The sequence below is a fragment of the Sorex fumeus genome, unplaced genomic scaffold, assembly GCF_029834395.1.
Source record: "Sorex fumeus unplaced genomic scaffold, SorFum_2.1 ptg000058l, whole genome shotgun sequence".
NCBI lineage: Eukaryota > Metazoa > Chordata > Mammalia > Eulipotyphla > Soricidae > Sorex > Sorex fumeus.
The window spans coordinates 3,678,915-3,704,105 of record NW_026606115.1 but is presented as its reverse complement, the minus strand read 5'-3'; the positions used below and the strand labels follow the sequence as shown (position 1 = coordinate 3,704,105).

The following is a 25,191-nucleotide window of genomic DNA, read 5'->3' as shown; positions in this document are numbered from 1 at the left end:
TATAATGGATTTGATCAAAACAATCCCATGCTCATGCTTTATTGAGACTTTTCTTCAGTTAATTCAGAGAACAGAAAAGTTTCAGATGCATATTTAAGGTAAAAGCGATGCATAGATTATATATAAGTTTACATAAATATTAACTAAACTTTGTTCTCATTACATGACACTGCCTGTAATTAAAAAATTTCAATGACTTTCTATTACATATAACAATATAACCCTTTCCACACTGGCTGCAACTCAACTGTTAACCTTATTTTCCATATTTCCCTAATGTTCATTTTTCTGAAAATTTTATCAGATTATTCTCTACACTGCCATATTGGGAAAATCCAGGCTGAGTCCTTTGGTTCTATTCAGGCAATTTCAAGACAGTGTTGGTGAAAACAGTTGATACCTCAAACTCTGAGGAAAGAGAAATCTTCCTCTTTAAAAGAATTTTTGATAGTTCCTGAGAATACCTTTCTCAAACTGCACCAGGAAAAGGGATTAGTGCTGGAACATGTATGGTAGAGCAGGATCAATGAAGTTACAAAACTAAAGCAGCTGGTTATTTGAGAACTTCTGTACATCTGATAAAACTCTATCCAGACAACTAAGGGAAAAAGAAAGACCATACAAATTACCAATACTGGGATTGATAGAATTAATTTCACTAGAGCATTTATCCATACAAAAAGATAACAAGGAAATATGAGTAACTACAAAAAATGAGCAACTACATACTAAAAAATTTGAAATCTCAGTTGAAACAAATTATCTGAAAGACATAGCAACTAAAATTACTCAAGGAAAAATATTTATCTGAATGTCTATGTCTCCCATAAAATTGAATTTTCAATGGCAAATTCTATAAAATATTTAAGAAAGAAACAACACCAAGTCTACACAAACACATATAGAAAATTCAGAGGGAAAACATCCCAACTCATTTACAAAGCCAGTATTTTCCTAATACCAAAAATCAAAAAGATAATAAAACTAAGACCCAAATCTCTCACGATATAGAAGCAAATATTCCCAAATTTCTAGAAGATCTAATATAACATGGCATAAAAGGAATACAACATCAAGACTATGCAATGCATAGTTACTTTATTATTTTAAAAAATCAATCAATATAATTCAAAATATAAAGATACTAAAAAATGAAAAAAGGTAAGATGATCCCAACAGTTGAATTTGAAAAAGCATCTGAAAAAACCCAGCATGATTTCTTAGTTTCTTCTTTCTTTCAGATATGCATGACAAGTGCTTTACCACTGAGCCACATCCCTAGCTCCAAATAGTATTTCTGATTTAAAATCAAAACAAACAAACAAAAAGAAAACAACTCTTAGAAAACTAGAAATGGGATGGAGTGTTAGTACAGCAGGTAGGGCGCTTGTCTTGCACACAGCTGACCCAGGTTCACTTCTCAGCATCCCATTTGGTCCCTTAATCCTTGCCAGAAGTGATCCCTGAGCACAGAGCCAGGAGTAAGCCTTGCATACCGCTGGGGTTGGCCCTAAAGCAAACAAACAGAACAAAACAAAAAGAGGAAACTAGGAACAAAAAAGAATGTCCTCAAATTTATAGTAAATGGTGAAAAAAAGAGAATATCATCCTCTACAAACCAGAATGAAGCAAGAATGTACACTTAAAGCATTTCTATTCAATATTCTTTTGGAATTTTTAGCCAGTGCAAGAGAGCAAGAAAAAGAAATTGAGTGCATAAGATTGGAAAGGAAAAATTAAACTCTATGTAAAGAAACAACTAGTATCTAGAAAATTATACAGAATCTTAAAATAAAAGTCCTAGAACCAATATCATTTATCAATGTTGCATGGCAAAATATGCAACATCAATTAACAGTAATAAACTGCATTAGCATATATTAAGTACAACCAATTACAAATTAAAATTTTATATCACATATTATTTGACATCACTTGGCATGTTATATATTCTCTATAATTTCAATGCAAAATAACAAAAAAGAAAATTCAGAGAGTAAGGTAATAGTACAATAAATGTACTATTGTTGATGTAGGCAAGTAGACACGAAAGGGCCCATGACAATGGAATTTCCTAGAATGTAATAAAACCATTAGTCCAAAGCTGCAAAGAGACCAGCCAGCTTGTAAGGCTTGATAAGACATTCACCTGGTGCCACCAACAGACCCAGAGAAGGCTGGACCCCAGCGCCAGCAGGAACAAAAGGCCAGAAAAGGAATTTCAAAGAAGACCATAGACCACTCCCAACTATCCCCATGGCAACAATCCTAGCAACTGTCTCTTACCTACCTAGAAGCCCCACGTGGGGCACCTGGGAAGAAACCCTATAAAAGCCAACTTGAACAAAGGAAGCACGCACATATGCTGCTCAAGCCCATGTGCTGCTTGTGCCCATATGGCCAAGAACATGTGTGGCCCACATCTCCCCTCTTGAGATTGTACTTTCATGCTTTCCTGAATATTGCTAGGGTATGTGTAGGGGCTCCCTCTGCCTCTGGAGAAACCTATGTTCTCCCCTGAGCACATTATTCTCTCTCTCACTTTCTATCCCTCCTTCCCCTTCATAAACCTCCAAATAAAATCTGTATTTACTACTCTACTCCTGAAATTCCTTTCTGAGAGAAAGAAAAAGAATCTGTAAATCCTGGGTAAGGCGTAGGACTCACTTTCCAGACTTTCTCAGTCCTAACTTTCCCAGCCATTCCTTGGATGGCAAAGGGGTATCAGGAGAAGGTGACCTTCACTCTCTTCTTCTGCTCACATAAGCCACTCATGGGGTCAAGCCCACTAACTTCAAAGTGGTTCCACAAAAAATGTGTGGACTCTCTTCAACTTACATCCTAAAGATATATACTGAGTTGAAAGTAATGGAATAATCTATCTCCAAGAAATATTATATGCTCTCTTCTCTCTATTCTTGAAATTAGGAAAACTAAAATAAAGAAGTATTTTATCTCCTATAAAATAAAACATTATAAAATAATTGCCTCTTTTATGCTAATAGTATATTTTAGAACTGTTTATTTTATGACAATAAAGGTTTAAATAGGATACAGATCATAAAAACGTTAAGCAAGCAAATGATTACCTTAGGATAGGCATTTCATGAAGCTAGTTGACTGGAAAGCATCAGAAGTTTATTTCTTGAGATTACCCATACCTTTAACACTCTGTTAGGTAGTTTATTAGCTTGGAACTGTAAAATTATAGCGATAGCACAGCGGGTAGGGCGTCTGCCTTGCACGCAGCCAACATGGCCGACCCGTGTTCGACTCCTTCGCCCCTCTCAGAGAGCCCGGCAAGCTACCGAGAGTATTCGATATGCCAGACACAGTAACAACAAAGTCTCCAATGGAGACGTTACTGGGCCCGCTCGAGCAAATCGATGATCAACGGGAGGGCCTTTACTTTACTTTTTACAAATAACATTAGACAAAAAAATCAAACAAATATAATGGAGGGATACTTGTTTGATTTTTTTGTTTAATGTTATTTGTAAAGTCAATGAAAAATATAATTTTACAGTTCCAAGCTAATAGACTGCAATCTCATAGGTGCAATCTCATTTCACAGAGGTATTTGAATTTGGTCATTCAGATTATCAGAATATATTACTTTTTGTAAACACCTGATCTTTATTCACAATTCCTGGCTAGAGCTTCCAAAGCTTTGAGATTTCATAAACACTGAGAAGGTTAAAGTGTTTCTTGCTATGTTATAGGAGATATTTTTGGAAAACACATGATGAGTGTTGGTTGCCAGGGAAATCAATGTGGATGGAGGTTGGGACTTTCAGTCCTACACCCTAATTTCATGGAAATGGTAAAGAGCTGGAAAGGAAATTAAGTTGCTAGTGATCAATGATATAATTAATCATGTCTATATAATGAGGCCTCCTTAAAAAAAGAACTATTAGGATCCTTAAAGAGTGTGTGCGTTGGTGAACATTGAAGATGTGGAGGACAATCATATGCCTGGAGAGGGCATAAAACAGTTAAGCCTTTTCCTCATACCTCACTCTGCATCTTTTCCATCTCGCTATTAACTTTGCATCCTTTGTAATAAATATGTGTTTTAGTGACTAAATTGGCTCTGGAGTGTTTTGTGTCATTCTAGCATAGTAGGTAAACCTGAGGAATATGTCCTGCAACCCTCTGCTATTATAGCAGTTTGATCAGAAACTCAGATAATAATCTAGGTTTGCCAGGTCCTGAAAGGGATCATCACAACAGATTTATATCTGAATAGTCCAAAGCCCAGGGAAGAACTTGGAGACTAAGCTCTTAATTTGTGGGACCAGATGCTATTTCTGAGTATATAGTGTCAGAATTGAATCAAATTCCCAGACACTCTAATGCTGTTCAAAAATTGCTAATTGGTGTGGGAAAACCTTAGCACCCACACATCCATAGGAACTGGGTTCAAGAGCCCAAAAAACATATGGGAAGAACCGTCTGGCAGGCTCTAGTGTTAACAGAAGAAAAGGCCAATTGGAGGCATTTTCAAGCTTTAAAGGTTTGAGTAAATATTGCCAATGATTGTCAAGAAATAATTTGTTTCCATCTAGGTAAATGTTTTCTAACAAATATACACTGCTAACAACAGAAGCATGGTACTCTAGTCATGGCAGCTTTGTGCTATTAGGAAGTTTCCAATTGGCAATTAACAGCTTTACTCAGTGTCCCTCCCACCCCGATTTGGCAGGGGAGAGAAAGAAAAGCAGTCTGCCAGGAAGCTACTCAGCATAATTCTGCTTCTATTGAGAATAAAATCTTTACTAAACAATTCTTGCAAAATACCTTTTAGCTTTGTTAGTATTATTCCTACATATACATATGTATGTGAAGACTTACTATTTATAGTATTATATTTTTAAAGCTTAGGGCAAAATTAGAGAACAATTTATATAAGATTATGGCTTACATTACAAGATTGGGTTACAGTTTAATGCCAGATTAGAAGACATGTAAGTAGAGATATACAGTCAAAAGGCTACGTTCAAGTCCTAGTTTTTTTTTTTTTATGGGATTTGGTTTCGGGGACAACTGTTAACTGTACTCAGAGCCATTTCCAGATCAGTGCTAAGGTATTTCTCCTGGAAGTGCTCTGGGCTGCAAAAAATAAAACCCAAAATTTCAATCATGCAAGGCAAGTGCTCTACCACAGAGTCACATCCCAAGTCCCAGTTTTGACGTTTTCTAAGTGATCTGGGTGAAACTTCTAAGTTTCTGAACTTCAGTTTCTTAATCTAGAGAGTAGAGATATATTTGCTTTTTGACCTCATAATATCATTTCAAATATCATTTAAGCAAGCATATAGGAAAGTAGTGTATAGTTGTCATTTAAATTCCACACAAGCAGTATCAGTAAGAACAGTGAAAAGTATTAGTACTTCCTCAAAATTAGATAATGGGCTAGGCTCTTTATATGTATTAGCTCTTTTAATGGCAATAATAATGTTCATAATAAATAAGAATAATGGTGAACATTTATTAAATATTCACCATGTACACTAGCACTAGACAGTAGGCATGCAGAAACCACAAATCAGATCTTGCAGTTCCTGGTGATTCTAACAAGACCTAAGAGGGAGGCATAGAAGCCATTAACGCTGCATGGGTCACACAAACTTAAACTACAAAAGACATTTAAAGTCAGGGGAATGGACCTTTGCAAAGACACTTTAAATAACTCAGCAGGATTACCCATTACATAGGTGTTTAGACCAAAATTGGAAATACATTCCACCACTTATCATTTAAAATGAATCATCACGAAGAAACAGAGGTTTGTCAAACAGAAAATGTGAAGTACAGATATTCGAAAGGGAATGGGTACAAACAATAAAGGATGAAAGAAAATATAGGTTTATAAAAAAGTGGAAACTCAGAAGTTTTCTAGGCATTTATCTGCCTTGATCCTACTAAATCTACTAAAGAAAAGCAGCCAGATGATAGAGAGATAGTACAGTGGGTAAGGTGCTTGCTGTGCATGCAGGTGATCCCAGTTTGAACCCTGTACTGCTTTTGGTCTTTTGAGCCATGCTAGGAGTGATCCCTGAGCAGTCAGGCTTATGAGCAGAACTGTATATGGGGAAGAAAGAAAGGAAGAAAGGAAGGAAGGAGGGAGGGAGGGAAGGAATGAGGGAGGGAAGGAAGGAAGGAAGGAAGGAAGGAAGGAAGGAAGGAAAGAAGGAAGGAAGGAAGGAAGGAAGGAAGGAAGGAAGGAAGGAAGGGAAGGAATAGGGGAGGGAGGGAGAGAGGGAGGGTGAAAAGGAAAGAAGGAGAGGAAAGGAAAGAAGAGAGAAAGAGAGAAAGAGAGAGAGAAAGAAAGAAAGAAAGAAAGAAAGAAAGAAAGAAAGAAAGAAAGAGAGGGAGGGTGGAAAGATAAAAGGAAGGAGGAAGGAAGGAAGGAAGGAAGGAAGGAAGGAAGGAAGGAAGGAAGGAAGGAAGGAAGGAAGGAAGGGAGAGGAGAAAGGAAATAGCAATAAAGAATATATGATCGAATATATAATGAATTGAAGGCAGTATGGAAGACCAGCAAGAGACCATATAACTAAAGGTGCTGGGAGAAAATACTTACAAGTCAGTATTGGATAAGGGATTGTTTCTAGACTGCAAACAGAAGTTTTACAATGGAATAATAAACAGATAAGTAACCACTAAAAACTGGAGAACTGATCTCAATAGTTATCCAAACATCATAAATATGAATGAAAAGTGTAGCCATAATACAAAAGCCAGCATGGTTAACTAATACGGCTATAATTAAAAGATAGATAATAAGTGTTGGTAAGAACATAGAAAAACCGGAACCCTCAGACATTGCTGGTGGGAATGCAAAATGGTGCAGACACAGGAAAATTCTCTGGCAGTTCTTCAAAAATGCACCACAGAATTACTATATGACACAGCAATTCCACCTCCCAAAATATACTAAGAATTCAAAAACTTCCACACAGATAATTGTACATAATGTTCATAACAGCATTATTAATATAGCCCCAAAGTAGAACCAATCCAAATGTTCATCAGTAAGAAAATAGATAACAAAAATAAGTGTTTTTTTCATACCATGGAATACATTTCAGCCATAAAAGAAAGTATTAGTGCATGCTACAATGTAGATGAACCCCAAAACCATTATCCTAAGTAAAAGAAATTCATTATAAAAGACCATATATTGTTTGATTACATTTATATAAGGGCTAGAGCAGTAGCACAGTGGGTAGGGCATTTGCCTTGCACACAGCCAACATGGCCGACCCGAGTTCAATTCCTCTGCCCCTCTCGGAGAGCCCTGCAAGCTACTGAGAGTATCTCACCCGCACGGCAAAGCCTGGCAAGCTACCCTTGACATATTCAATATGCCAAACACAGTAACAAATCTCACAATGTTACTGGGCCCGCTCGAGCAAATCAATGAACAACGGAAGAACAGTGACAGTGACATTAGATTAAAGATTGCCCAGGGCTGGGTGGAATGGGGAATGATTTTCTAATGGATAGAAGGAGTCCTTTTAAGGCAGTGCTTTACAATGGATTATTGTAATATTTTTTAAAACCCTGTGAATTTATTATAAACACTGAATTGGACAATTTAAAAGGCAAATTTTATGGTATGTGAATTATCTCCATAAGAAATGAGAGTTGGGCACCCCTTTGCTGTGCTGTGTAGTGATTTGTTTTTTGTTTGTTTGTTTACTTTTGGGTCACACCGGGTGATGCACAGAGGTTACTCTTGGCTCTTTATTCAGGAATTACTCCTGGTGGTGCTTGGGGGACCATTTGGGATGTTGGGAATTGAACCCTGGTCATCTGCGCTCAAGGCAAACACCCTGCCCATTATGCTATCGCTCCAGCCCCCTGTGCAGTGATTTGGTGAGAGGTTTATTGCTGCCTCGTCCTATCCCCTTTGCATTATGTATGAGATTCCAGTTTTATTATAGCAATAAAAGTGCTTTACGCTGGATTTTCTCAAAAAAAGAAGGAGGAGCAGGAGCAGGAGGAGGAGGAGGAGGGAGAAGAAGAAGAAGAAGAAGAAGAAGAAGAAGAAGAAGAAGAAGAAGAAGAAGAAGAAGAAGAAGAAGAAGAAGAAGAAGAAGAAGAAGAAGAAGAAGAAGAAGAAAGAAGGAAGAAATGAGGGTTGGAGAGATAGTAACAGGGATTAAGGCATTTGTCTTACATGCAGCAAACCTTGGTTCAATCCCTGTACACATATGGTCCCACAGCATTTCCAGGAGTGACACCGGAGCACAGTCAGGAACAAGCCCTGAGCACTGCTAGGTGTATTCCCCCATTAAAAAAAAAAGAAATGAAGGTGGGAGAAAGGATATATCAATTAATTACCATAAAATGGGGAAGTAGTAAAAAGATGTTGACAACTTGGGATCATAAGGTAAAGTTGAAGAATAGCAGTTGCTAAGTAAGTACAAATACAGTAGTAAAGGAGTACAAATACAGTAAAGGATACAGTAAAGTACAAATTTGTACAGTACAAATACAGTAAAGGAGTGATAAAATAGAAATAATCCTTGATTTTCCTATTTATTATTTAAGTAAACCCAGTAATTTGCAATAAGTCTAACAGATTATCCTGAGATTACTTCAAGTTTCAAGGAATTCAAGCACACTGTTAAACATCAACTTTTTTTCCCAGCTACTTTTACTAACAGTCTTCTCTGTTGGAACCTGTTTAAAAGATACAACTAATCTGCTCAAGCAAATTATGCCACTGAGAGAGTTCTTATTTGGTATACACCTATTATGTCTGATCAACTCTATTTTCTTGGAGTTCCTGTTAGGCTCAAATGGAAAGGAAATTAGCACTGTAACACTGTCCTCCCATTGTTTATCAATTTGCTCGAGTGGGCACCAGTAATATCTTCATTGTGAGACTTGTTATTACTGTCTTTGGCATATCGAATACGTCATGAGGAGCTTGCCAGGCTTTGCCGTGCAGGCGCGATACTCTCAGTAGCTTGCCGGGCTCTTGGAGAGGGGCAGAGGAATCAAACCCAGGCTACCGGGTTGACCACGTGCAAGGCAAACGCCCTACCCTCTGTGCTATTGCTCCAGCCCGGAAAGGAAATTAATACAAATTATTTGCTTTTAATCCTCACATCTCCTACCCATACAAAAGATAAAAATATTGCTCAGAATGGATCAACGACTACACCAAAGTCATAAGACAAGTAAGTAAGTGGCAAAATTAAGATTGTACCTAAATACCTGTCCTTCCCACTAGTTACACAGTTTGTTACCCTACAGAGTTGAGTTTTTCAGTTGCTCCCCATGGATACCTTCCCCTGACAGTTACTTTCAAAGCCTTTTGGAGCTGTGGTTTGTGGGACTGCTAATTGTAAAGTAATGATAACATTTACACATTAAACACGTCTCTAGTTTGTTCCCTTGACAACCACACACCTAAGATTAGATACAAAAAAAAATAATGAGGCTCTCTATTAGAGCTTGTACTTAAATATCTCAGTTGGAAGAACACAGTTTTATGAACTTTTAAAGAGAACTTACAAAGTCTCTCAATAGCAACCTAGAGTGGGAGTAACTACATACCAACACAAAAATATAACATCTAAAATCTCAGTAGAAGAAAGATCATATTCACTTAATATAAATTCTCATTAATTTCACATCATTGTTTCTACCACCAGTTTAAAACAACAAAAGCTGAGATAAATAGTGACAAAACTAGGGTTGGTTCTTAGACCTATCTGCACATGTTGTATTCAAAATTATGTGTTTTAAATTCCATTGGTCACACACAAAAGATTTTCCATTGTAAAAAAATATTTAACAGGTAGGATTATTAATGTCAATTAGAGTAAAAAGTGTATAAAATTATTTCTAATATTTCCACACATATTGTCATGCAAACATTCATATGTACATATATGTAATAGCACTGTAGCACTGTCTTCCTGTTGTTCATTGATTTGCTCGAGTGAGCACAAGTAACATCTCCATTGTGTTACTGTTTTTGGCATATCAAATATGCCATGGGGAGGTTGCCAGACTCTGCTGTGCGGGCGGGATACTCTTGGTAGCTTTCTGGGCTCTCTGAGAGGGACAGAGGAATCGAACCCGGGTTGGCCGCATGCAAGGCAAATGCCCAACCCGCTGTGCTATTGCTCCAGCCCCATATATGTAATATTTTTTCTGAAATAGTAAGAACTTTATAACACACCTAATGCAGTGTTACTTTTAAAAACAGCTTTATTGGTCTATGTCTGTAGCTTATAATAAAATTCATCCACTTAAGAAATGTATACAGTTTAGTAGTTTTTAGAACAATCAAAAACATGTGGAGTCCTCTATATAGTCAACTTTAGAATCTTTTCATCGCCTGTACCCTTCTATCTTGTTAAAGTTTCCAACCACAAGCAATCAATAGTCTACTTTTTCTCTATAGATTTCTTTCTCTGTAGATTTTTTCCTCTCTTCTCTCTGTGTGTCTCTGTCTCTCCTTCTCTCTCTTAGTTTCACCGGTGCCGCTCAGAGACCACTCAAGATGGTTCTTGGGATCCGTGCAGTGCCTGGAGATTTAGCCAGGGGTTCCAGTCTAGATTTCTGAAGATTGCAAAGCGAGAGGTCCAATCTATATTTCTCTATTCTGAACCTTTTTGTCTGAATGGAATTGTATAATGTGGCCTTCTGTAACTATCTTCTTTCACTTAGCATAATGTTTTTAAGATTTATCTATGCTGTAGCATCCATCTGCATTTCATTCCTTTATACAGCTAGATAATATTTTCTATTGTGTGATGTGTCATGTTTGTTCTGCTATTTTCTTCATTTACTATAATCTTTCCATTTAATGCACACATATTAATCAAATTCTTTAGAGACTGGATAATATTACAGTTTTCATGAAACATAATTTATGTGACTATTTCCCTTATGACATATTAAAACCATTTCCAATGTTCTCATATAATAACAATAGCTTCTAGTCTCCGTGTGATATATAGGGAGAGAGGCCACCTCTCTTGGTGGAAGAAGGCTCTGTATTTGGAAGATGGTTTTGAAAATAGATTGCCTAGGCTTGCAGCATCACCTGGGAATTTTGATTCAGGAACAATGGGGGGATGGGGAAGTGTGCACTAAACTTTTTTTTTTTTTTTTGCTTTTTGGCTCACACCCGGTGATGTACAAGGGTTATTTCTGGCTCAGCACTCAGGAATTACTCCTGGTGGTGCTCAGGGGACCACATGGGATGCTGGGGATTGAACCCCAGGTTGGCCGTGTGGAAGGAAAATGACCTACCCGCTGTGCTATTGCTCCAGCCCCTGTGCACTAAACTTTAACAAGCCATCCTCCTTGTGATTCTTGGTATGTTAATATTTGAATGCCACTTGGTGCTGTAAATTTCTTTGACTGTGCTGCAAAGAGCTGCTTTTATGATCTGGCCTAATGTACATACATTTTTTTCATAATTACAATCACCAAAATTGGTTTTAACATATAACAGAAATAGCAGGGTCTGGATAGGGCAAAGGATACTGGAGGCAAACTAGGTCTCTTATTATTTTAACAATTTATCCATTTACATAGAATTAAGGTTCTTGGTGACTAAAAGTTCTTCCTGTTTGAGTCTCACATTTCTGTTGCTGATACCACAGGACAATGATCTGTAAAACCCAGCTCCCATGAGAATTTAGCAAGGCAAAATGCAATTTCACTGGATCAAAGATGAGAATCAGAAGAGAATTCAGAAATCACTTAGAAGGTAATGTTTTGAAAATAAGAAAAAAATGAAGCCCTGGCTGAGGAGATAATTCACTCAAAGGGCTGAAGATACACTCTGTATGTGGGACATCCTGGGTTCCATTCCATACACTCTATGGTCCCCGAGTATCACAGGGACCAAACCCTAACTGGACCTAGCTCTAAGCACTGCCAGATGTGGCTTCCAAATTAAATACATACATATGTATGGAAAGCATTTAATTCTAAAATATACTAACAAGACAATTAAAAAACAAAAATGAAATTTTTGGAGGTGATTTTGGTTCACAGAAAAATTGAGCAGAAAGTGCACCCATATACCTCCTATTTCCACAAATGCTTAAGTAACCCCCTCTACTGATATCACACACCACATAGAGAAAAACTGTATAAACATTGTAAAAGGAAGGGCTTACCTGTAACACCACAGAACTGTGAGTGTTGCTGGTAAAGATGCGTGTGGTTCCTGCCTTGGAAGACTGCAAATGGGATGAGATGCCCATTTCGCTGCTTCCAAGGGACAGTTTCATGTGCTGGTCTTCCTCTTCCACTAGAGATCTGAAATTATTTTTAAATCAGAAAGAAAGGAAAATTAAAACTTATCATAAAATTCAAAACAACTAGATTATTTAGAGAAATCATCAGTCATTAGTGCCAATCATCTCTAAATTTTATTTCACTATATTTTCGGTTCATGCCATTTTATATCAGAGATGATAACTTACAAAGGCATTTCAAAGTCAGAAAAACTAAACAAGCCAACTGAAAAGTCAACCTAAGAGATGGTCCAAAGCTATATTTACAAAGGTGGTTTTTTTTTAAGTTTGTTCTTGAGATTATAGTGCTTAGATACCATAAAAATTGTGTTATTCATAGTTAAAATTAATTAAGAATAGAAATTTTATAAATATAAAAATAATAGTTATCATTTATTTACTAGTCATTATGTATTCAAGAACTTGCCAAGAAATGTGCAATATAATCTTATAAAAATCCTTAAAATAATCTAATAAGATACATGCTATTATCTTTACATGAAGAGTATGAAAAATCAGCTATGAAGGGTTCAAATCAAATCATGGTTGTAAAGCTATTTTGCTTGTCATCAGCTGGCCACACAGATGGTGGGATTGGTGCTGAAAATTGCGTGTCTAAAACTCAACTTTGAATAACTTTGTAAATCACGATGCTTTAATATAATAAAATAAATAATTGGTCAGAATTTGAAGTTTAGTATAGACTGATTTCAAACTCTAACAGAATCCTATTAAAAATCAAACCTTGACTGTGATATACTAAAACATTATTTCCCCTTCTGTTATTATAGTTAGCTGATTAGCTGTGATGCAACAAAAATCTTCGCTTATAAGTCAAATCAAATTCTTTCTTTTTTTTTTCCTTTTTGGGTCCACCCGGGGATGCTCAGGGGTTACTTCTGGCTCTGCACTCAGCAATTACTCCTTACAGTGCTTGGGGGGACCATATGGGATGCTGGGAATCGAACCCGGGTCGGCCGAGTGCAAGGCAAACGCCCTACCCGCTGTGCTATCGCTCCAGCCCCTCCAAATTATTTCTTTTTCTAGATTTTTATCTTACACATTAGTTTGGAATTACATAGCTAAGTAGCTATAGTCCAAGCGCATTTTTATTTTTCAAGGAAGTGAATAATAAAACTAAGTTCATTAGTAACTTTTCAGAAGCTATGAAAAAAGATTATAGAATCTGCACTCAACAGGTCAGTACCACAGAGAACATGACAAAATAATTTGTATTTAAAGGGCCTCGGGTTACACTAAATTGATCATCATGGTATAATCATTCATTAGTCCTTACACAAAGGCAACATGCATTCCCTAAAATACACACTGCTAAAATCAACACTGAATTGGTTTGTGCACCATAATGTAGATTTCTGAAATGGATGCTCAGAAAGTAGGAGGAAAAAGTGGATTACCGAGTGCTAGAACTCTGTATTTTTCCAACTCATCTAACATTTAGGACTTCATCACCATTCCTAAATGGTGAATTATTTCTTTTGGGGGGTCTATAATCTCATAAATATTTCACTTCCCCTTCACTCCCCCCGCCCATCATTTACCTATAATCAGTTGATCAGATGTAACCCCCCAAAAAGTTTTAAGACTTTAAGATCCTTCTTTTTTCTTTTTTTTTCTTTTTGGGTCGCACCCGATGATTTACAGGGGTTACTCCTGGCTTTGCACTCAGGAATTACTCCTGGAAGTGCTCAGGGAACCATATGGGATGCTGGGGATCGAACCCCGGGTCGGCCGTATGCAAGGTAAATGCCCTGCCCGCTGTATTGCACTCCCGCCCCCAGATCCATCATTTAATTCAGATACCAACTAAATGAGTTTAAATCTAGCAATAATTTTCAAAAATTCAGCTTTAGGGGTGATAGCAATTCTTCTTAATGATATTAGAGCTATAGTAAATAAAAATGAATTAATAATATATAATCATGTTTTATTAAACCCTCATGGATATTTAATAGGGAAGAGAATGATTTAAATATGATTTAACAAGCATAAAAGAAAATGAACATAGCTTTCTACTAGTTTCAGAAATAGCATTTAAAAAGAACTAAGTGATTTGTATATGTATATGATATGTAGCATATGCACACTCATAGACACTTTTTGTTTGCTTGTTTCGGGGCTACACCTGGTGGTAATCAAGGTTTACTCCCAGGTCTGTGTTCAGGGATCCCTCCTGGTCACGCTTAAGGAACCATATGTGATGCGAGGATTCGAACTTGTGGCAGCCACATGCAAAGCAAGCGCCGTAACCCCTTATTATCTCTCTGGCCCTCATATGCACTTTTAAGCAGTCTCTCTCAGACATTTAAATTATAGACTCTAGTTGGAAATGTGGGAAAATAGACTGAGTAATTGGCACTTCTAACCAGAAATTTTCCACTGATCCAGAACTATTTTAGTGAGATATTCAAGAAGATATTTGATTCATTTCTGTATTTTCCATACAAAACCTGGCACATGGGAAGTTTAATAGATGTCATCTAAATGAATTCAGAATTGCATTTCTGCAGATCATTCTAAAGACAACTCTTTATCATGCAGTGTTTTAAATGACCATCTATTATCATTTTTATAGAACCATACATGCAAAAGGACATAAGTAATACTGAAACCACATTGTCCCCCTGGCATATCCTGGAATATTACTTTGTTTGAATAAACTAGAGATAACAACTTGCTTACTTGTCATTTATCTCTCACTCTTAAAATTGAAAAGCAGAATGTGAAAATGGAATCTTTTCTTGGCAAGATAATATGGCTGACTTTCTAATTAATTATTTCAAAATCTGAATAAGCCCTTAACTAAAATAATCTTCTTCATGACTTTTTATTAATGTCTTTTCACTTTTTAACATTCAAAACATCCTTTATCATTTCCACATCAGTAACAGAACATGCCAAGTCAACCTTCTCAGCAGATTCAATATTCTCCTCTATCTCCTTTTCATTAAGTTTATTGACTAGATGTGAAAGACATCGTTCCTCAACATTGTTAGGAGATAAAACCTCTCTGCAAACATGAGGCCACAATGATATCCAGCTATCTTTAAAGAATTTATTCTCTGAGTAATTCCAAGAACAAATCACATTCTTTAATCTTTATCTTTTTCAAGTCATATGGTTAAAAGAACACTGTTCTTAGTGTGGGAACAGGAAATCCAGGAGATTTTTGCCATTATCTTATTTGTTTATTTATGCCTGTAAACATTTTTCATTACCTCAAAGGGGTACTATTGTCATCTAACAGTATGCTGCTTAACACCTTACACATGGCAGAAATGTTCTTCACATCAAAGATGTGCTCAGGCAAAAATGCCAAGAGTGCAAGCTTGAGAAACCCTAATACAGAGAGATTAACTTTCTCAGAAAAGTTCTTCTAAGGAAATTTTATGTGGTAAATGACTTCCCAGTCTGAGTGTGGACTCCATGAGGTCATTCTGGCAGTGAGAAACACAATGAAATTATTACTAACCACAAACTCTTCCAAGACCACCTAACAATAGAATATCACTGTTCTTCACCCCGTCAATTTGAAAAATCCAGTGTTTACAGCAGATAAGTAGATAATGGCTTTGAAGTTTTATAAGAAAATTATGCAAAAAAGGTATTTGTTCTGTATAAGAATGTTTCTTAATTCTACTGAAAATGATGATTTGGCTTCACTTTTACATTACTAAGTTAGAATCAAGCAAATTCTGCCCAAATAATCACATTTCATGAATGCTGTTAATTGTTAGCAAGAAAGATGGTGTTTGACTGTCTCTCTATAGATCAAATATTTTCTCTATAATGACTGTATATTATGGTCTGCCACTCCTACCAACCCATTGTCACAGGACACAACTTATTTTCTAAACAATGACCCCGCACAGAGCACAAAAACAATATTTCCCAAAGTGTGCAAGAATCTGTCAACTGTGATTATTCAGGAGAATAACTACTTTTTCAAAAAAACATGAGGGCAGACAAAAACCCAGTCCAAATATTTTACTGGAAACATCACAAAGGTGACCAGTCTGAACATACACAAACCAGAATTTTTTGTACTACTATTTGAAGACAATTGCATACATTAACAGGCAGTACAAGTAATTTTCCCTCTGAAACATACATATTTATAATTTTACCCAAAGGGATAGATGTAAGTGGTATGAGCACATAATTCATAAAGCAGCAATGGTTCATATACAGAAAAACGTTCAACCATATTAGTATTCCAGAATAGCCTAATGAAAGCTGAGCCATCTTTAATCATATAAACTTATCAAAGAACAAAGTGTAAGATAGGTTTTCAAAATTGCCAGTACAAACATGAGTTAAGTCTCTGCTGTCTGCATGGCACTGTTTACCCAAATGTCTTTTTTTAGGAAATTTTTAAATTATCAAATGAACAGGGTGGTTTTTCTTTTCTTTTTATAGTGGATACTGTAATAGTGAAAGATTTGAATTCCATATATGACTTGGTAGATAGATTGTAACAAAAGTGTCAGTCTGGCTCAGATATGTTTTCTACAATGGGTTCAGCAGAGAAAAAAATATGGCAAAATTTCTATAAAGAATAGTGTACTTATAGATTCACTACAACCATTGGAGTTTGCTGCTGTGCAAGATGAGAATTTCACAATTGCATCATTTGCCTTTAAAGACTCAAGCAGTCCTCCCACATTTACCAATCTCCATACCAAACAAACTGTCCCCCAAGCCCACTGAAATAACTATTTTTGACCTTAAAACTATGAAGTATTGGGCCAGAAAGTCTACTTTGCATGCAGCCAACCTGAGTTCAACTCCCAGTACCACATATGGTCTCCCTAAGCTCCTCCAGAAGTGAATCCCTGAGGACAAAAGCATGTGTAAGCCGTAAACATATCCAAGAATGGCCCAAAGGCTTAAAAAAGAAAAGCAAAGAAAAAGAGGTGCTGGGGACAAGAAGGCAGCATAGCAGTAGAACACAGGCCTTGCCTGTGTGATACCCTGGGTTTGATCCCTACCACCCTCACACAATTAATTTCAAACAAGGGAAAGACTTGATAAATTATAAAATAAGAGTCTTAATGTCTAGGTTTCAGTCATTACAAGCTCATATTATACAACTAACCAAAGAGGTTCAATTTCATTGCCAAGGCCAAGGCAACATTCTTTTGGGGTTTGTAAAATGCTTATTATTAAGACACATGAAACCCTTGACTTTCTTCGTATAGATATTGTAGGTATCTGCTGACACAGATCTGTCCTGGTGGCAGGACAGCAGGCCTAAGAACAGCAACAACTAAGAAGAGCACATTAACACCATTGGGAGTAAAAGATGCTTGTAGAATGTGCAGGGAGAAGGTGTTGTTCAACATTACAGAAATAATGATAAAATTATTATTTATTTAATTTTAAAATAAATTTACTTTACTTCCATATTTTTTAAATTTTCTAAATAAGACTCAGAAAAGTTAGAAAAAGAAAAGATGTAAACCAGATCTTGAACTTTTCTCTAATTGTTACTTCTTTTTGCTTGACATTCATTACAAAAGAGGTTAAGTCTAACAATGTACTTTAATAATATAATTCCATGGTAATAACATAAGGGTCTCTGGGTTAATGTCAAAAGAACTGGACAAATATTGTAATTCCCCAGAATAATATATAAGTATAACTGAAACTCAGTACTAGTAGGTTGGTGTGCAAGAACAGTCACAGTGCTAACACAAGCTACAAACAAAATTAAAACCATGGTTAGTATACAGCAAATATAATATAAGTATACTACAACAAATTGGGTTAGTTTATTTATAAATTTTATATTATAAAAATATAAATATAATACAGAAAATTGGGTTGATTAATCTAGGTCCTGAATCATGCTTTCCACTACCCATACCCCAGAAATATAAAATACATATGTCGCACACTTACAATTTAAAAAGGAAATCAAGGAAAAGGTTTTCTTCAAAGAGGCACTCCCGCTCCATTTGTTTTCCTGCTCTGAAGTAGAGAAGTGTCTGCTAGGAGCAGCTTTTGCTAAATGAAACATTTCTTGTGATAGAGTTGCATAGCAGGTGGAGGAGAAATTTAGCCACCTGTTGTCATACTCATTTGAATTTGAGTGCTAAATTTGGCAAGGTATTTCCTTCCACCCTTCAAATATAAATTAAAAATATAACATGGTAGCAACACTCCTCTTGATTTTTCTATATATTTAAAGTATGCAGACTGCACTGAATTCTAAAGATATTAGTAACCTCAAAAAATTTAGAATGATAACTCTCCTTTACTACCCCACTCTACTCTCCCCCCTCCATCTTCCTTTCCCATCTTTCTTTCTCTATATTAAGATAAAAGAAAGAAAACTTCTTTGAAAGCAAAAGCAAGATGTTCAACTCCTGAAGTCTCTTAATATGTATACAATAAGCCTGGCCTTTCATTAAAAAAATCTTAAATATTGAAAGAGATGCCCCTCCAACTAAAATAGTGTTCACACTATAATTGCACAAGAAAATATAAATACAATAGCAACCTCTCTCAATAAGGCATAAATTATGGATTTGGGGAAATATACTCAAAGGACTGAAGCACGTGCTTCACTGAAGTATGTGGGAGACCCAGATTCAATCCCTGGTAATACACGGGCCCCCAAACATGGCCAGGCAGGGGTGACCGCCAACAACAAAAATATAAAATTGCTGCTTAAAAGTCATGGAGAATATGTATTATCAATGCATTTTCTGCCACCAGAAATTTCTTTAGCAGCTGAGCACATGCCTTGAATGTGAGGCCCTGAGTTTGATCCCTAATACCAACTCCTTTTACCCACCAAAAAAGGGTGGTGGGGAGGGGGGGGAAGTGAGGTGTTTTCCAAAATGATTAAATAAAGATAAATCTTAGGTCAGTTCTTTGCATTTTAAACAGCATAAGTAAGTAATTCTGGTCTAATGAATCCATCTATGGACATCTTTATCATTGATGATATAAAATAGCTGCTAATGGCCCAGGGGTTCAGCTCAGTGGTAGAGTGAATGCTTGCATGCATAAGACTTGGGTTCAGTCTTTGACACTGCAAACAATTAATGTATTAAATAAAATAGATACTTATCTTTCTGGGGTGTTTTTTTTTTTGCTGCAGCAATATCAGAGTCTACAAAAGATATATGTTTGTGTGTGTGTGTGTGTGTGTGTGTGTTAAATGTTTATATGATAGGGGTCAGAATAGTTTTGTAAGGCAAAAACACTTTTTTTACATGCATGCATCACGTTTAAAATAAAATCACATCAATGAGTAGTTGATGTCAATTTTAACACCAGAGTCAGATCATTTACCCAACACCTGCTGTGTACTAGGCACTGTGCCAGACATGTCCCTTGTGCTACTTAATCCTCATAATAATCCCATTTTAAAGACAGGAATCTGAAGCGTAGAGTTTCAGGCCTGACCATGAGTCCAGTAGCTATGATTTGAAGCTGAATTTGATTCAGAACCTCACATTGTTCCTATTACTCCGAGCTTGAAATATGAAAATGAACCAAGAATAAAGACCAGGCTATAATTGACCTTTTAGAGCTTAATTTATCAGTACACATAGCATCTCAGAGAGATTAACACACTCAGTTATAGGCTAGTAATTTTCTGACTTAATTAATTCAGTATAAAATTACCCACTTTGACCATTATTTGCATAAAATATTACCAATGCTAAAAATTTTCTTGTGCCATTCTCCTAACATGTATGGGATAGCAGATACTAGAATTAAACTTGAAGCAAATTTAGGGAGAACTTTACATTATTGGTATCAACATTTGAAAAAAAAAGATTCTGAATTCCAAAGTCAACTATCTCAATCACAGAAATAGCACTATGACACAGATGAGAGAACTGGGATAAACAAATGGAATGACAAATGATACTTCGTTAGATAACTATAACAGGATGAAAGTTAATTATCCAAACTATAAAGCATTTGTACTGAATATTTCAATCTTGTCCCTAAAAAACTTTAAAATGAACATTTGCTCCTCTATACCATATTTCAGGACTTTAGTCTCCCTTCATCTTTAAAAATCCATACAATTATTAAACCTTATGCATCAAGACCAGAAATATTATTCTCTTTAGAAACTTGGTTTATGTGTGATTGCATGTGAATGGATAGGTAGATAGGTGGGTAGATAGATAGATGATAGATAGATAGATAGATAGATAGATAGATAGATAGATAGATAGACAGATAGACAGATGCATACATATAAACATGGCCACACATAAGCTCCCTGAAAGGATGGTCTATACCAGCATTTCTCTAGTAGGGACCATTTAGCTCCCTATGGGCTCTCAGGATATTCGAAGGGACCACAGGTGAAAACTCATGTAAATAGGGGGCATGGCATATAATTAGGGGACCAACCAGTGTAAGAGGGAGCCACAGGAAGGATACAAGATCAGAAAGGGTTCACGGAAGAATCTACTTATACCACAGTCAGGGAACATGTCTTCCCCTTAATCTAAAAATGAAAGAAACTTGAATGAGAGTTTTATTCCGGCCAACATCCAGGATAATGTTTTTAGAGCTATACCTCAGGTGTTTGATTTGTTAACCAAGCCATCATTTAACTCTCATTAATTGTGCCTCACCAACTTTGACATTTAACTATTGTGCTATGGAGCATTTCAATAGAAAAGGATATGTTATTAAAGAATTGGTCTTGCACTTGCCTAAAAAGTAGGTTTATTAGGTATTCAAACTTCCAAGTTATCCAATTTTAGAGTTTATTATAAGAACAGATTCCACAAACTCAAAACCAATTAGAAACCACTGAGACAAATCCTTTGGGAACAAGAGAGTCATTAATCAAGTAGTAAAACATGGTTAAAATCCTATGTTATATTCAACTCACAAAGTCATTAATTCACAACCAGGACTTAAGGGAATGTTTACTTCTCTTTTAAAATGAAACAGAAAAAGTGAAAAAGGTATTTAAACTTACAAAGTAATATTCAGGTGCATTCATATTTTAAGACTTGTATTTAGTAGCTCTACGAGTTCCCCTGGTTCTATATTTTGAAAGTCTGAAATAAATCTACCAAATCTTAACCTTGATTTTGTAATGACCCAGAGGCATTTCTAATTATTTCAATAAATGTGGCAAAAAAAAATTCAGCACCAAGTCAATCATGTTTTAATACACTCAGCATTATTTAATCATATCACTTTTAACATGACATACTTATTTTTTTTCTGCTTTTTTGGGTCACACCTGGTGATGCAAAGGGGTTATTCCTGGCTCTGCACTCAGGAGTTACCCCTGGCGGTGCTCAGGGGACCATATGGGATTCTAGGAATTGAACCCGGGTAGCCCACGTGCAAGGCAAACACCCTACCGCTGTGCTATCTCTCCAGTCCCAACATACTTATTTTTAAAACCAATAAAGTTTTAAATGAAATTTACACATAAAAATTTTATCATTTTAAGAATACAATTTTATGAGTTTAGTAACCTTACCACTTGTGTAACCATTGCTATCTCCAATTTTAGAATATATTTATTACCTTCATGAGTCCTTCATATCCAATTACAATTAATCCCTATTCCTACCCCTCAGTTCCAGGATAATATAGTACTCTGGGGTTGGGGGTATGGGTCACAAACTGGCAATGCCCTATGGTGAGGTGCACTGTTGTGTGACAAGGTGCTGTGCAGTATTCAAGATACCATATATGGTGCCAGGTTATGAACTGGGGTTGGCTGTGTGCAAGACAAACACCATAACCCCTGTACTATCATTGTGACCTTCTTGAAGGCTAGAATTTTAGGACTAGTGAACATTAACACCCAAAATATGTATATATCACAATGGAGCCTCTCAATTCCTTAAGTCTGGGAATAACTGTTATCACAAACTCCTTTAAGATACGGACATTATAGTGCAAAGCGTGTAATGAAAATATGATTTTTTCATATCAAATCTATTTTCTATTTTATAAAACCTACTTAGCATTAGACTCATTTTTTCACAAAATATAGTTAAAAGACTTTAAAGTTTTATTCTTAATGGGGCTAGAGAGATGGATCAAAAGGTTGGAGAGCATGCTTTGCATCCACAGGGATTGGATTCAATCCCAGGCAACTCAAACACCTCAGGCAAAAAACTCCCAATCAATGAGCCAAGAGTAGAGTCCAACCAAAAAATAAATAATAATTTTTAAAAATTCAATATCCCTTTTATACCATGCTTACCTTGGAAAAAAAATCCATTGATACCCTGAAGTGCTCTGATTGTTTGGTGATGAAAAATTATTTAGGCCATCTTTACAGCATACAGCCGCAGAGAAGGGCCACATCGAGGGCTGGCTCCACAGCTCCTGGAGAAGACACCAGGTTCCCAAAAGAGCCGAGATCACCGGGAAGTTCCAGATGGGGTAGGTGCCGCATCCCGCCTCCCCCAGATGGTGATCAGAAGCCTCTACAAGCATAGCTCGAGTATGCGGGAACTAGGACTTTTCCTCCAAACCGCACGGACGTGTAAGCGGCCGCGCGACATCTCTGTATATACAAAGTGATCAATGGCAAGTAAATCACCCAACGTTTCTCCCTGAAAATCAGAGTTAAGGTTGGAGCACAGCCACAGCCCCAGAAGCACAAGGACTTAATGCAGAACCCAGCAGCTTGGAGCAGAAAAGTGAACGGACTATATGTTAATCCAGGCCATCATGTCTGCCCGGAGGGGAAAGGGTGTTGCCCCATTCGCCCTCTCCTCTCTGGAAAGAAAGATGGTGGCCGCATGGGAGCCTTGTGGAGAGTAGGTATGAGCCGGGGGTGTGGGGGCGACTAAAACCTCATGGGAAGGGGGGAGTTCCGGTCCGTTCTTCACACCCTACCGAGGTCACCAGTTGCCCCCCACGAGCGGCTCTCCAGCACGACCACAGCCCCAGAAGTACAAGGACTTAATGCAGAACCCAGCAGCTTGGAGCAGAAAAGTGAACAGACTATACGTTAATCCAGGCCATCATGTCTGCCCAGAGGGGAAAGGGTGTTGCTCCCTTCCGCCCTCCTACCTCTGGAAAGAAAGATGGTGGCCACATGGGAGCCTTGTGGAGAGCAGGTATGAGCTGGGTGCTGGGGGCGACTAAAACCTCATGGGAAGGGGGGCGTTCCGGTCCGTCCTTCACGCCCTACCAAGGTCACCAGTTGCCCCCCATGAACGGCTCTCCAGCACGACCACAGACCCAGAAGCACAAGGACTTAATGCAGAACCCAGCAGCTTGGAGCAAAAAAGTGAACGGACTATGCGTTAATCCAGGCCATCATGTCTGCCCAGAGGGGAAAGGGTGTTGCCCCATTCGCCCTCTCCTCTCTGGAAAGAAAGATAGCGGCCGCATGGGAGCCTTGTGGAGAGCAGGTATGAGCCGGGTGCTGGGGGCGACTAAAACCTCATGGGAAGGGGGGCGTTATGGTCTGTCCTTCACGCCCTACTGAGGTCACCAGCTGCCCCCCACGAGCGGCTCTCTGGCACGGCCATGACTCCTGAGCGCAGAAACCAATCTCTTAATTATCTGACTTTCAGTAGAAATACTTCCAGGGTTAATAAATAAAATAGCGGAAATCCAAAACCAACATTTAATTCTTGAACCCAGCTGTAGAAAGCAAATCACTTCACAATGCTTTTTCAGCATGTCTGATTGGGGGGGGGGGGGTAAACTCTAAATAATAGTGGTGCATCTTTTATTGAAACAATGAATCTAATCAAAGCAGATAGAGTGTTAACTAGAATTCATCTGCCTTGCAGGCACTGGGAGGGGTGGGGGGTGGGGTTTTATTGGGGTTCTTCGGGGTAAAAAATAAGTATTGGTAAAGGGAAATGTGCTTGATATTTGCATGACTGAGACCTAAACCTGAAAGCTTTGTAACTTTTCCCACAGTGATCCAATAAATAAATTATTAAAAAAAGAAAAATTATTTAATAACATTTATAATGCAATCACCATCTATACATTCATATGGCATATTCTCATAGTATAAATGCAGAATTTCATCCAGAAATGGTTGATTTTTCCCCCAAAAAATTCCAGCGATAGCACAGCAGTAGGGCGTTTGCCTTGCACGCAGCCAACATGGCCGACCCAAGTTCGATTCCTCCGCCCCTCTTGGAGAGCCCGGCAAGCTACCAAGAGTATCTTGCCCGCACAGCAGAGCCTGGCAAGCTCCCTGTGACGTATTCGATATGCCAGACACAGTAACAACAAAGTCTCCAATGGAGACGTTACTGGGCCCGCTCGAGCAAATCGATGATCAACGGGAGGGCCTTTACTTTACTTTTTTTAAAAATACACCAATTTACCATACTCTTAGAAAATGAAGATCACTATAATGTTATAATGTTTTGTTCTATATCATAACACAGTTTCATAGTCATAGAAAGCTCTGCTAATGTGAGTTAAAAATTTCCCTGGGGGCTGAAGATAATACAATGGGTAGGATGCTTGCCTTGCAATTGGCCAACCCTTGTTCTATCCGTGCCACCGCATATGGTCCCCGAGCCACGTCAAGAGTGATCCCTGAGCACAAAGTCAAAAGAAAGCCCTGAGAACTGCTAGCTGTGGCCCCAAACTAAAGTAAAAACTTTATTATTGTTATTTTTAATTTTTTTAAATTTTGGGATCACTTGTTGGTGCTTAAGAGATCACATAGTGCTTGGGATTGAACCTGGGTCTTCTGCATTCAAAGCACGAGTTCAGCCCATTGAGCTATCTACAGGGTAAAGAAGAGGGTGTGGGCCATACCTGATGTGCTCAAGGGTTTGTCCTCACTCTGTGCTTAGGAATGACTCTTGGAAGTTCTCAGGGACCATATATGGTGCTAGAAATTTCAAACAGGGTCAGCAGGATGAAAGGCAAGACAAATACCTTA

At 37.5% G+C, this 25,191-nt stretch overlaps 1 protein-coding gene across 7 annotated transcripts in view; it reads right to left on the bottom strand.

The window, feature by feature from the left end:
- Positions 1–25,191, bottom strand: part of KLHL13 (kelch like family member 13) — a 178,751-nt gene that overhangs the window by 38,883 nt on the left and 114,677 nt on the right. For all 7 annotated transcript variants that reach the window (XM_056125726.1, XM_056125721.1, XM_056125724.1 and 4 more), the window contains one exon: positions 12,162–12,303. In XM_056125726.1, the coding sequence (XP_055981701.1) occupies positions 12,162–12,303 (142 nt within the window). The remainder of the gene's footprint in view (positions 1–12,161; positions 12,304–25,191) is intronic.